Source organism: Triturus cristatus, chromosome 6 (genome assembly GCF_964204655.1).
Source record: "Triturus cristatus chromosome 6, aTriCri1.1, whole genome shotgun sequence".
Classification (NCBI taxonomy): Eukaryota; Metazoa; Chordata; class Amphibia; order Caudata; family Salamandridae; genus Triturus; species Triturus cristatus.
Genome location: NC_140589.1, coordinates 558,680,177 through 558,693,584, shown reverse-complemented (window position 1 = coordinate 558,693,584; position 13,408 = coordinate 558,680,177). Strand labels below are relative to the sequence as shown.

General features: G+C 43.5%; 1 protein-coding gene across 1 annotated transcript in view; it reads left to right on the top strand.

Annotated features, from left to right (window-relative positions):
• Window positions 1-13,408, top strand: part of LOC146817393 (uncharacterized) — a 1,110,110-nt gene that overhangs the window by 992,997 nt on the left and 103,705 nt on the right. Inside the window, exon 9 of the mRNA XM_085609207.1 lies at window positions 10,056-10,209. Within this exon, the coding sequence (XP_085465333.1) occupies window positions 10,056-10,209 (154 nt within the window). The remainder of the gene's footprint in view (window positions 1-10,055; window positions 10,210-13,408) is intronic.

The following is a 13,408-nucleotide window of genomic DNA, read 5'->3' as shown; positions in this document are numbered from 1 at the left end:
TTTGCGACACCAACTGCACCTTTTGAGGTCCTGCAAATGGACTACATTCAGTTAGAGCACTGTAATAACTTAAAATATTTCTTGGTAGTGGTTTGTGCCTTCAGTAAATGGGTGGAGGCGTATGCTACGAAGGATTACACAGCTCTCACAACAGCGAAAGTTCTCCTAAAAGAGTTCTTCCCTCGATTCGGCATTTGTCAGGTCTTATGGAGTGACAACGGACCTAATTTCATTGGGCAAGTTGTCGAATATGTCATGAAAGGGTTAGGGATTAAGCAGAAATTTCATGCCGCTTTTCACCCACAATCAGCAGGCTTGATGGAGCGTTACAACTCTACCCCGACATTGAAATTGGCTAAAATACAGGCTTCCACGTCTTTGAAATGGCCTGATGCCCTGCCCCTACCACTACTTTCTATCAGATCAATACAACATACACGATCTGGCCTTACGCCATATGAGGTTGTGTTTGGCAGGCCCATGAATATTTGGAGAATCCCTAAGCCTCGCCCTACACATGATGTACCCCATGTGTTGATGAGTGACTGTTTGTCCCAGTTAACTGATAGCTTGTCTTCTATTTATCAGCAGGTATGGGAAGCCCTTCAGGACAGGTCGCAGGGTGATGGCCATGATCTGCGGCCTGGCGATTTTGTCTTGACTGTGTTGTTTCAACGGACCAGTTCCTTGGCACCTCGTTGGCGCGGACCGGAACAAGTCCTCCTGGCTACCAGAACTGCAGTGCGAGTGACCAACGGGAAGAATTGGGTGCATGCCACCCATTGTCGAGAAGTCCCGCATGCCCCCGTGAGCCCGGCTGTGTTGTCAGAACACCGCGACATCCTGGTTACCGAGAAAGGACGAGCTGTGTCACCTGAAATACCTGAGGACGTCTTCCCGGACCACACGATTCCTGGTACATCTAGATATCTGCTTCGATCCACGAAGAAAGACATTTCATTGCAGAAAGAGACTGCTTGAACCACTGTCCTGGGTGGTTAAAGACTGACTACAACGAGGGGTAGCCTATTAGTGACTACTCGTCTCAACGTTAGTGAAGAAACCAACGCCTGCCCAGGACCTTAGGGCACCATCTGTTTTGCTGTTTACCGACAAAAGGAACATGCCGGAGGAGAAGAAATCGAACGCTGCAAAAGTCTGTAGTAAAAATATGATATTGGACTAACTTTGTCATCATTGCTGTAATAATGTGGGTTGTGGGGGAAGTAACTTTGGCTCGAAACTTACTGACTGCTACTACTCCTGTCCCCACCGATTATTATTATTTTACTCTTCCCTATCATGAAAAGAAGCACCGAATGTCGTATCTCAATAACACTTTCATACAAATGTTGCATCATACTCATAATGCTATGAACACTACCAACTTCTGGGTATGTTGAATGATGCCAGCTCATCAGAAGAAGGGAGGAATGCCTTTCATTCCCTTGCCATTCTCGCATAAGGGCTCCTGTAGAGCCTGGTTTGCACTGTTGTGGGCCTCTGAAATTGCTAATATTATTCTAGTTGATCGTGGTGGAGCATGTCGCATTATCGGTAGTAGTTGTTGTGTATTTATCCCTGACCACGCCCTTCTGTTTATGATGCCATTTCCAAAATGCATAAAATAGCCACAGAGATACATCAAGATTCAGGAACATGGACTTGGGCTGGAGGGTTCTGGAGCGTATTTTCTGTATGGGGTTTGAAAATATTATCGGCCTTGTTCATAATTATTGCAATTCTCTTCTCTTGTTGTTTATGTATCCAATGCGGGCCAATGCTTTGTTCCCTCTGTATTTCCTTCCACTTGTACTACTTGTCTACCATCTAAAACCAATGTTCAAAATGTAAATGCCTGTTTAGCAATAAACCAAGAAGTCAGCGATATGATGCTAATTGATATACATGATGTTTATCGTACCCCTTTTAAAGCATAAGAAAATGTCTTAGCTTATGCTAAAAGGGTCGTCTGAGGAAATGTGTAATATTTTACTTAGCATAAGCGGCAGCCATTTTGGCTGTGGTGTCCATTTAGTTTCCTTCTCAACTCTCCCGTCCTCTGCTGCTAGTCTTTTCACTCTGCTTGTGTTATCTATTTTAGTTGACTTCCTGACTCAGCTAAAGCAATGTACATGCTGAGGGTTTGTAGCTGCCAGTGCACCTGATCTCAGATGTTAACTGTCGATCATTTACTGCTGGCATAAGCATTCCTGTTCCCCCTCCCATTTTGCTGACAACGTAGTTATTCATCTGCCCTTGTTTGCTGATAACTATTTCTAAAACTTGTTCTTCCTATTTCTGTTCACATGCTTACATTGCAGAAAACCGGTATCAAAGGGACACGGTTTGGGAATTCAGTGTACTACCTCATGCAGCACTTGCGAGTGTTGTGTGGATGTGGTCCCACTCATGGGTGATTGTTAGACCTTTCAGCCCTTTGGCAGTTCCCTCCTCATTTTATTATTTTTGTCCTTTCCCCCTTCTCATTTTTTCTGTCTACTACCAACTTTTCGGGTGCTGATGTAGAGGTTCTGGGCGCTTCACCCTCAATTCCTGAGGGAGAGGCGCAAGGTGCTCCACTGAGGAAATTAGATGAGGGAGGTGAGATTCACAAAATGGTGGCTCCAACTGTCACCTCAGCACCTGGGCCATGACTGCCACGAGAGGTTCCGGAACCTTCTGGGCCCCTCTGGCAAGTCAGGCCCAAGGTGATAAATAGAGGTGACAGGAGGGCGGCCATTTTAGATTAGTGCTGGGCGGCCAGTTAGTCAGGAGTAAGGCACCTGTGTGGGGAGGTGGCTGCGCTGGATAGGGAAGTGACAGGTTCTAGGGTCTGCGTGACTTCCAATTCTGCTGATACCACCCCCAACCTTCTGACTGGTCCCTGAACACGGCCCAAGACTGTGGGGGTTGACATTGTCCTGGGAGTCCCAAAGTGGTCAGAATCACGACAGATTGGGAACCAGGAGAGAGAAGCCCACAGGAGCTACCTGTCCCTCATGGCTAACGAGGGAACCCTCGACAAACTGGCCCTAGCGACTGCCCACTGTCCCTGGCTACTAAGAAGGGGACTAAGCGCTATCTATAACGATTGGCTGACTGAACTATCAGCTGTGATGTGGGTCCGGCGTCCTTAACTGCAATATTGCCAACATCCCCTACCCAGAGTACTCACCGCCGCGCCCCCAGGGCTAATAAATTGGCCGTGACTGTTGGGGAGTGACGCGTGGTCTTCGAGGAGACTGAGGGGAGAAGAGATGAAGTCCCGCTGGGAGCGCTGGCCGGCTTCGTGTGAGGCCGCTGAAGAGAATCCCCCCAGTGAGGAAGTACAGGGCGTTTCCGGCCCTGAGGCCGGCACCTAGAATCACATGAGCGGGGCTGCAGCAGTAGCGCCGCCCCCGCCGTTGTTATCGGAGGGCGGATTCCAGTGTGTGGAGGCCGCGCCCCCGCAGGCCGCGCTGCTACTGGCGGCTGCGGGAGCTTGGAGCGGTGAAGGCGGAAGCGGTTTGGGCCAAAGCCCCCCCCCCCCGATCTGAGGCCGTGTAGCGGAACCAAAAGGTATGGGAGCGTGGAGGTGAAGCCCCGCCAGTAAGGCTCTCACCAGGAAAGGTGCCCCCCCCTCGCAAGGTAGCTCTTGTGGAAGGCGGGTGGGCGGTGGTGCTTTGCTCTTCACTTTCCCCCCGTGGAGACTTCTTACCGGCGCAGCAAGCTCCGTCTACCCTGAGGAGGTGGACACTTGACTTCCGTCGTGAAGAGCGGAGGACTGCCAAGAAACCGTAAGCGGGGCCCAGAGACAAGGAGGGAGGGGGGGGAAAAGAGAGGACATCAAGGCCCCGTGAGTCCGCATTAACCGCAGAAGACGTCCAGGTAACCAGTGTGTTGGGCGGTAGAGTGACCAGGGCCCAGGGGGCAAATAACTACTGCTGGTCTTAAAACTATACGTGACTGCAGTCCGGAAAATGGTGATTTCGTGCATAGTGTGAAGACAGCAGCATGAGTTCTTGATGACAGTGAGGTGTTGGGGGTACTGCCTATCTAGAATGGAATAATCTGGGGGACAAAGACCCCACCCCGAGCCTGTATAGCTGACCCTAGGCAACCGCCAGTCGCCTGGCCATCATCTTGCCAGTTTCTGAGGATAGTGAATTCATTGTCAGAGGCAAGATAGGAGTGGGAGCTGGTGGCCATTAATGAATCCAACTGGCAGGCGAACACTGTGCAAATTAAGTGATCTCTTGAAATGTTGTGAAATATAGTGGGTGTGTAAAATAACCTAAAGGAAAAGTATTGTTTATTTAAATGTGATGAAATGTCTTATATGCAAAATGATCCTGAATAACCCTGCTTGAGAAAACAAGATAAAGACTTCAAGTAATCTTTAAAAATGTAATTGGTGTAGTGTCCTTTTTCAGTGGGGCTGCGTTAGATTGTGAACTGAGCGTGATGCACGCACGAGACGCCATGATAGAATGAAAGCCTGTTGACCTAAGCCAAGCTACCCCTAGGACGTAGGTCTAACAGTGATTAATAAACTTGTTATTTATTCCAGCTCCATTGCCGATCTCTATTTTGTTGGTCTTTGAACTCGTGGACAAGAGGATGACCCTGCACCAGTGTGCCCACTTTTAGACACACTTCCACAGAGGAGTTCACCAAGTGTACTGTCTAAATACTGACAGTTGACTACTGTCCCTGTTATGGTTTTAGCTTGTAGCACAGTGGTGGCAGTATACCGTGGTTTGTGGATCCAAGGTTCAACCAGACTTTTTTTGTATGTGTCACTGGAACGGAGGCCGAATGGCCCACTCACATAAAGTGGCACTTCAAAGAAGTGACCAAGATCCTAGCGCTGACATATCAAGTATCTTTTGTGCATGTTTGTGTATTTGGCCATATTTTGGAAGCACCTGGCCTGTTCCTGTGCCTAAGATGAAGGTGAGGTTGTTTTTTGCCACAATGGCAGTGTCTTGCTGACAAAGATGAAGCTGAAGGGCGGAGACATATACTCTGAAGTGGGGAGAAAGCAGACAAAGCTTATTCAGAAATTTAAATAGACCTTTTGCTGTGAGGGGCTGCGGATTAGTCGTTTTGTAGAACTGCCATTTGGTAGATGGTAAAGGTGTGGAGTGGGACTACAAGTCTCTTTTGTTCAAGGTGAAAAGGACCCCTTTTGGTGTGGCCTGTCTTTTGTTTCTTCCTTGATCACAGTACAGTGCGATTGTTGACATCCAGATGCAGAAAGCTCACGCCTCTTTGTGCCTCTGTTCTGGGTACCGCAGACTGGAGGAGCCTCACTCTACACAAAGGCTGTGTGTGGAGAATAGTTTGGAAAGAATACTTGAAAGAAGAGCCACCACAAATTGGTTTTGAAAGTGCAGACGGTGAATCCACTTCCCCGTTTGCTTTGACTATAAAAGTGAGTGACACTGACCCACTTGTTCCAGTTTCAGGTTCTCTACGGCAAAGGATGGGAGTGCTCCACAAAGTACCTCAAATGGCTGCTGTGCAGCCAGAGCTGGTGCCTGCCTGCCAGCCAGCTTCCCAAAAGTGAGAGGCTATCAGCTGAAATCTTGCTTTGTTGGACAAAATGATCCTCTGACCTGAAGCACCTCACCTGAGGCCAGAGTCTGTTGTTAGCAGAGGGTCTGCTTCTTCCCTATAGGTCCACAAAGTAGCTACAAACTAATTAAATTAGGTCGTCTGCACCGGAGCCTTGTTACCTACCCACAAGACCTTGAACCCACAGAAAGAAACTTCTTAGAATTTCTTGAAGGAAGCAACCCTGGGAGAGGTGTAGAGGGGAGCCAGGAACTAAGGTGCAGTATCACAGATATCAGTGCATCAAAGTGTATTAACTGTACCTGTAGCCAATTCTATGGAGTATTACATTTTGAGTGTGTATGAAAGTACTTTTCTTTACTCAAGTAATGCACTGGGTTTGGCAATCAGTTATTGCGCTGCTGCGGTCTGAGCTTGCGCACACCCACATTACCTTTGAGAAGTCTATTATTACTCCTCATCACTGCCACTCAGTCGTGTTCAGGGGTTTGTTCCAGGCCCAGTTTTACAGAGCCATAATAGGATAGACCCAGGACATCAGAGGCAAAAGACCTCAGCCCCCACAACTGAGGCCCAGAAGCCCCTGTATGCCTCATGCCCTCCCCCCCAAATGGAGTTTGACAATGGAGGAGCTAAGACGAGCTTCGAATTTTCGTTAAATTTACGCAATATAATTTTAAGTAACAAACGTGGCATGTCAAGATTAATGTGAGATGTTCTATCGTAAGAATCTCAGCAAATAACTATGATGAACACTTCAGTCTACTAAACAATGTTCTAAGAATATACTTTGCTCCACACAAATCTTTTAGCATGGTACAGACACAGTAATTTAAGAAACCTTATTGCATGGTACAGTATTTGTAGGACATTGGCCCGTACGTCCTAACACATTTTCCAATAGACACCGAATGCAACATACCGTAATAGGATACATTATAATTTCACTGTATGGTGCACAGTATTTCAGCTGGCAGTACTTCTTCATGCATTTATGATGGTTTATTTACCATGTCGCATTATTTCTGATGACCATATTTAACCTAGAATTCCAGCCATGATGACCATTACTCATAGAGCTCTGTGGTTATCTCCTTACATACAAAGGATGTGACCTCTACATCCTCTGCATGAAATTTACAGTCCAGAGGACACAGGGGTAACATCCTTGCACCCAGGGCTGGGAATCTCTGTGGTGCTAGTACCAAGGGATTTCCTTGTCAGGCACTCACTTTGAGCTGCAAGGAAATAGCACCCTCAAAACTCAATGCTCCCCCCACCTTTTGTTGATTAGATGCAGAGTGTATCATGCATGCTGACATTATCAACTGTGAAACTAAAGCAGTCAGACTTTCGAAGGCAGACTGTGGGGGTTACTCCCATTCTCTCTACACTAGGGAGGTCACAAATTGGTGTCCACAACAGGAATGGGGTTGAGGGGCCGACCTCTCCTGGCATCCGGCCCCAGCCCACACCCAGTCCTCAGACACCCTTTCTTCTCCCTTGAGGTGCAGAATAGTGGGAGTATCCCTAATCTGCCCACACTCGGGTGGGAGGGGTTTGAAGGGGGGCAGAATTCCCAATATATACCAAGTGTGGGAAAGTGAAGAATTATGTGGTGTTGAGGTTAGTCCTCACCATGTAATACTACCATGATAACCCAGAGGTGGTGCTTGGATTCACACTAATAAACCTTAGCTCATTCCTGGTTGTGTGGCAAAGAGCAGTCAGGCTTTACTACAGGGACATGTGGTAAGCACTTCAGAGTACCAACATGAACAATAAGTAATTGACACACCTCGAGAGAAATCTGACATCAATTTATAAAAAATAAAGTGTATTTTTTATCTTAATCTAGACACCAAAACAAACGGAATAGCATACAGATAACCGGAGTTATTAAGTTTTAATGGAATAGAAAATCAATGCAAAAAATACAATGAAAATGTAACATTGCGGTCAATGGGAAAAACCACTAGTGACAATCGGTCACTGGCTGGTCAAGTCCTGTTGTACCCTTGCAGGGTAAAGGTGATGTGGTGCCCAGAATGAAGCCACGATGATCAGTTCAATTTTACCTGGCCCATGGAGCTCGTGTACAGAGTTGTCTTGGCTGTCCCTGGTGCTGAACGGGAGCCGCTGGAGAGCTGTTTTTGCCACTGAAACTGTGCTGCGGGGTAAAAAGATGCAAAAAGACAACAACGCTGTCGTTGCTGATGTCGGTTGATGGTTGGATGAAATTCCTTCCTAATGCAGTGTCGAGTAAAGGGGTCGGTTACTTGATTGGCGACCAATAAGCCTTGGCAGCCTATAACTTGCTCCTGTGAGGCATTTCATACACATTCACACTTATTCAATTGCTAAATACTGGCTTGCAGAAGTGGGAGAATGAATGAATGAATGAATGGAAACTTGTAATCGCGCTACTTAGCCCGAAGGCATCAAGGCGCCTAAACAAAACAAAACAGAACAAATGCAAATGGACCCCAGAGATTTTAGGTACGAAAAATGTAACTTTCTAACAAAATACTTATAACAAATTTTAAATATACTTATAACAAATCTGACTTCACCGAGAATTGTGCTGGTGGTAGCAGTGGTCCTATGGGAGTCCCCCGCCAAAGTGATAATACGGTGGTCGGGAACTCCATTGCAGGTGTTGCTGCACTGCCTCAGTGGTTTGGCGGTCCATCAGACCTCCAAACTCATAATCAAGCCCTTTGTCCCTTCTAGCTCGACATGGATGGCACTGTGCTAATCCTATGCTTTAAACTCTACTAGAACAACAGACATTTTAGGTGAGCAGATTTAGATTGTCGCTGGTGTAGTAGGGTGTATATCATAGATATTACCCAGTGGTTGTTATAGTTAGGACCATGTTTCCATAGTAATGTTTGTTTTCCTAATAACTTTGGTGCTGTTTGACAAATCCTCAAAAGACATTCCAAAAGAAAAGTTGTTCCACCTCAGCTCCTTCCTGGAACGTTTCAAGGTGATACCTCAAGCAGGAGCCGGGAAAAGGGGGTGAAGTCCCCAAAAAAAATGTCTTCATTTATTTTGCCATAGGAAATCTAGACACAACTACAGCCCAAACCGCTGAACTGATTTACACCAAATTTGGCAGAAAACTAGAGCTTGGTCCAGAAAGAGTGTTTTTTATGATATGGTGTAAATCCATCAGTAGCTTTTGAGCAATTAATGCTCAAAAACGTTGTATCTCTCAACCCGCAGAGTAACCACGGAGCCGGCAGATCTCTTGGAGAGAAGTATAACTCTCGTCCTTACCATACACTGCTAATTACTCTACATAATACTTCACACATGATATATTCTATGACATCATAGAAAATATCACTGCAGCATTTGCAATTAAATTATTGATGAGAAAACGATGCATTGCGGGGTGCGTGTTATAGTAACCTTAGGGTTTGTGTTATGGTTACTTGAGATAACTATAACTGGTGAATTTCGATGGTTTTGAAAATGTAAAACATCACCTAACTATAACGTCACATTAACCTTTGTTCATTTTCAGTACAAACTAAAAATAAAAAAACAAAGGTTAATGCAATGTTTTAGTTAGCTGATGGATTGAGGCACCAGCTAACATTAAAGATCCCAAAAAGCACTTAAATAAACTAGTTATAATTTAGGTAATTGACTACAATGTGTCCCCCAATCACGCCCTGCATATAACATCACTCATGACATGTTAAACGACATCATTGATGTCATCACTCTTGACATCTCAGTCATAGCCTATTCAATGATGTTCGGCGGCCAGCTGCCCACAAGGGACCTCCACCCGCTGCACCCATTCTTTGGATGAATATTAATAAAAATACAAATGCATCCATCAAAAGTGTTTCACTTCCGATATATCCAATTATTTAGCATCTTTTGAAAGCTCGCAGACAAACTAATAAGAGCTCAACCATCGATTTATGTTGTTGTAGTACTCCTCGTTCACAAAGCCTGTAGCAGACTGTCCGAATCATTGGTTGATATTATTACTAATTACAACAGTGTTGTTATTTAAATATGATCAGTGATATCATGTATTTATTAGTTGTCCATCTAAACACCTGGCACCCTTACAAAACACACATAGCTCATTTTAATGTTATGTTAATTGTAATTTGATAGAGCACATAGTCACCAAAGTCTTTATGCTGCTGGGGTAAACCCATTACATGATCATTGCATTTTAGAGAGCATATGGTGAAGCAGAGTTAAATTTAATGAACATCATAATGCTTTCCTAAAGAACCAAGCCTTCAAGACCCATCTAAGGGGAAGTAATTCAAATTCAGTAATGATCGTTCTTGTCAGCTAAGGACGTGTATATTGTGCATTATTTGCACAGACTAATAAACGATATAGTTATGCTGCACAGATCTACCCTGATCTTTAGTGATTTGAGCCGTTATTTTATTTATTTATTTAAATCCCATACGCTATCATGATGTGCTATTTCTTTATCATTCTTTTAGGAACAGGAAAATTTGAAGAATGAACAGAAAATAGGAAAAGAATACCTTATGACTGAAATGGTGAGGCAAGAAAAGGACAATGTGAGGAAACAGGCGCTAAAGAAAGAGCAAAAACATCAAGTATGGGAAGCAAAGTCTCAGATACTTCGCAATGGTAAGAATTCAGCAGTTGTTGCTTCACCAGTAGTTTCCTGTTGCATGGGGCTAAAGAATGTTTTAAATAACATTATGACTGGATCCAAACATAAATTATTCAGACATACTGTATTTAAGATTGTAGTTTGTTTGCTACATGTCAAAAATGCCCAACGCTTTAAAATGCATTTTTTGCGATTTTCACCATTGACTTCTTGATTCATTAAAAAACGTAGAATTGGGAGACACCTTTGAAAATGTTCTGTATCGGGGGCTCGATTTTAGTTTAAATATATAAAAATAAATCACAGAAGAATGAACCCTTGATCTTTTTGGAAGACATTACATTCAGAAAAGACTGGGCTCTCACAGCCTGGAAGTGCATAAGGGATTGGCTGATCCTGATTATCACTACAGCAAAAACAATATCTGATACCCTATACATACAGATCCAGGATAGTGAACAGGGTTTAAAAGAAAGCATTGTGTTAGCAACATATAAAAGAAAACTTGAAGAAACCAACAATGAGCTAGGCGAATATAAAGACTACCTCATGCAGTCTGGGAACAGCACATACACACGAACTGCAACTCAGAAAATGTAATTTACCTTATCAAATCTATTCCTGAGAGAACAGAAGTATAAAATCGAGGTTAGAGTGGTTTTAACAGATACTAATATGCCCTTAACTAAGTTGTAATTACAAAAGGAGAAAACCTGGCTATCAATTTATCATGCTGCTATTTATTGAAGCAGGCGACGGCTTAGACCAATAAGTTCTTAAGCTGATTGTGTCTTAGTCACAAAACTTTATCGCATTGAACATTTTCATAGAACATTTTCCTTATGTCAGAGTAAAATACATTTCTATTACACAACAACTGTGATTATTAAAAAATGCATACATGAACTAATGTGCATAACATAAGTGATCATAAATTATATGAAAATTAATAAACAAAGTACAAAATTACACCAGCAGATAGTTGGTTTAAATGATATAAAGCAGTTCCATAAGGCCCTATAACTTGGCAAAATTTAGGAGTCTGCTGCTACAAGGGATATATGCTGCTCTACGGGGTACATATCAAGTATGAAACCCTCTATAGAGGTTAAAAGTGTCTCTTAGTGCCCTTTGTAGCCAAATGAGAGAGGAAATGCCGACGCATTTCCAATCCCGAATAGAAATCACGGTATTTTCATCAGGGCTGAAGCACAGTGTAACCTGCAAATTAAAATTAATACAAACGAGTTACCTATGACATAAAAAAAACCTTTTTCGTGTAAATGTATAATTACCACATTTACATTATTCTGTGAAATACCTGAAGTTGTAGGACTGAATGTTTTTGGCTTCTTAAATAGCGTAGACAATTTCAAGGACCTAAAAAGACCAGGACATTTGATATCACAAACACACTTATGGAACACTCTTTCAAAAGTGTGTCAGGATTTTGTAGCATTTCAACTTACAATTTTTTATCGAAGGATGACTGCAAGTTTGAGCAAACCGACTTTGTTATAATCAAAGAGTCCCCCAGTGAAGTTTTTCACCTGTGCGGATCAATTACCACGCTAGCTGAAAAAGAGAAACAAAAACTCGTGTTGTTTACATAGCGTTTTTGATACATTGTATACTTGTTTGTGCACTGCGATATTAACGCTGCTGCCACACTTACTTTAAGACGCGTGTGTGAAGGGCAGCCAGTGTTCTGCTATTGTGTCGTTCACTGCGGTAGAGACGTTTTTCTGTAATATTAAACAAACGTTTTAAGTCTATTTGTTATGTCGGTATACGAATCACGGTTTGTGATTTATAATTCCAAAATTATAAAAGCACCACTTACTACCTGGCCTCGTTTCGACGAAACCCCCCTTTGGTTTTCCCTAACTAAGTTGTAGCATTCCAGGGCATTTGCTTTATTTGTTATCTCCACGCATGTGGATGATGGCATATAAGAAGCGTATAAGTACAATTATTTACCCCAGAAGACACTTACTTCCTTCCAGGGAATGTTTTTATTGACACCAATGGATATACTGTGTCACTCTCCAACGCTAATGTGGTGTGAAACGTGCAGACCTTTAGTGGGTATTGAGTACTATTCCATAGACAATTTGATGAGGTAATATCCGTTTCAACAGGATGGTTCAAGCACTCTCTTTGGTAAAGAGCTGCGTTCTAGTCTCTGTCACTGACGTCCGGCATCACGTGACTACTTCTGGGATCACGTGATGGGAAGCGTTGACACTATGAAAAAAGATTTAGATCACTTGCTCTGAACCTTCACAGCGTATGGAGAGACATTGTCATAGAGGTGGACTCACCTTGTTGAAGTAAGCGGGAATATTGGGGGGCAGATGACAAACGGATGCAACAAGCTGGGTCCGTTTATAATTGGAGCATGGGCACGACATCCCTACAGTCACTCGATATAAGATTTTGCATGGTAAGATTTGGCACGATTAGATTCATAGATGTTTTTCGTGTGTTGGGAGTAAGCAACAATTGCTGTTAGATTGTATGAGGAAGGATATACCTAGTTGATTATTGTGTCTTTCTCTAACTTCTCATGCATTATGCCCTTGTTTTGACACTAGTGTGTGACTACAGGGAGCCGTCCTCGCTCCTATGCTTTTTGGAGCACAAACTGCTGTGAAACTCGGTAAGAATTTCTCGGTTAATTTCTCTGTGGACAACCATACACCCTGAGGGGCGTAAGGGGCTTGGGGTGAATTCCAAGTAATGACTTTAATATGATGAGTTCTGAGGCTGCATCATTGATTAACATTATGAGGAGGCACAGTCCTGATATACAGCGATTAAATGAGAGTGAACAATTAGTCTTAAGGAGGTCAGCCGTACACAATGATTTAGTTTAGAGGGGCAGAGAGGTATATTTCTTTTAAATTATGCACATATATGAATACATTTTGCACAAATTGTTTTCACTTAGCCATATTTTCTTACTTGCAGATTATATCAGAAGTGTGAATATACGACCCATATGTGAGTACAGGGTCAGTCCTCGATCCACTTATAATAAGGTAGGAAAGGAGGGGAAGACTACAGGGATCTATTAGTCCCGACGAAAGCCAGGAAATACACATCAACCGGCTGAAACATGTCGACCCATATGCAGAGAGGAGGGATGAATGGTTCATAATCTACCCTGTTCACCACCATCCTCTGGATTGTTATACCTTTCTAATCCTG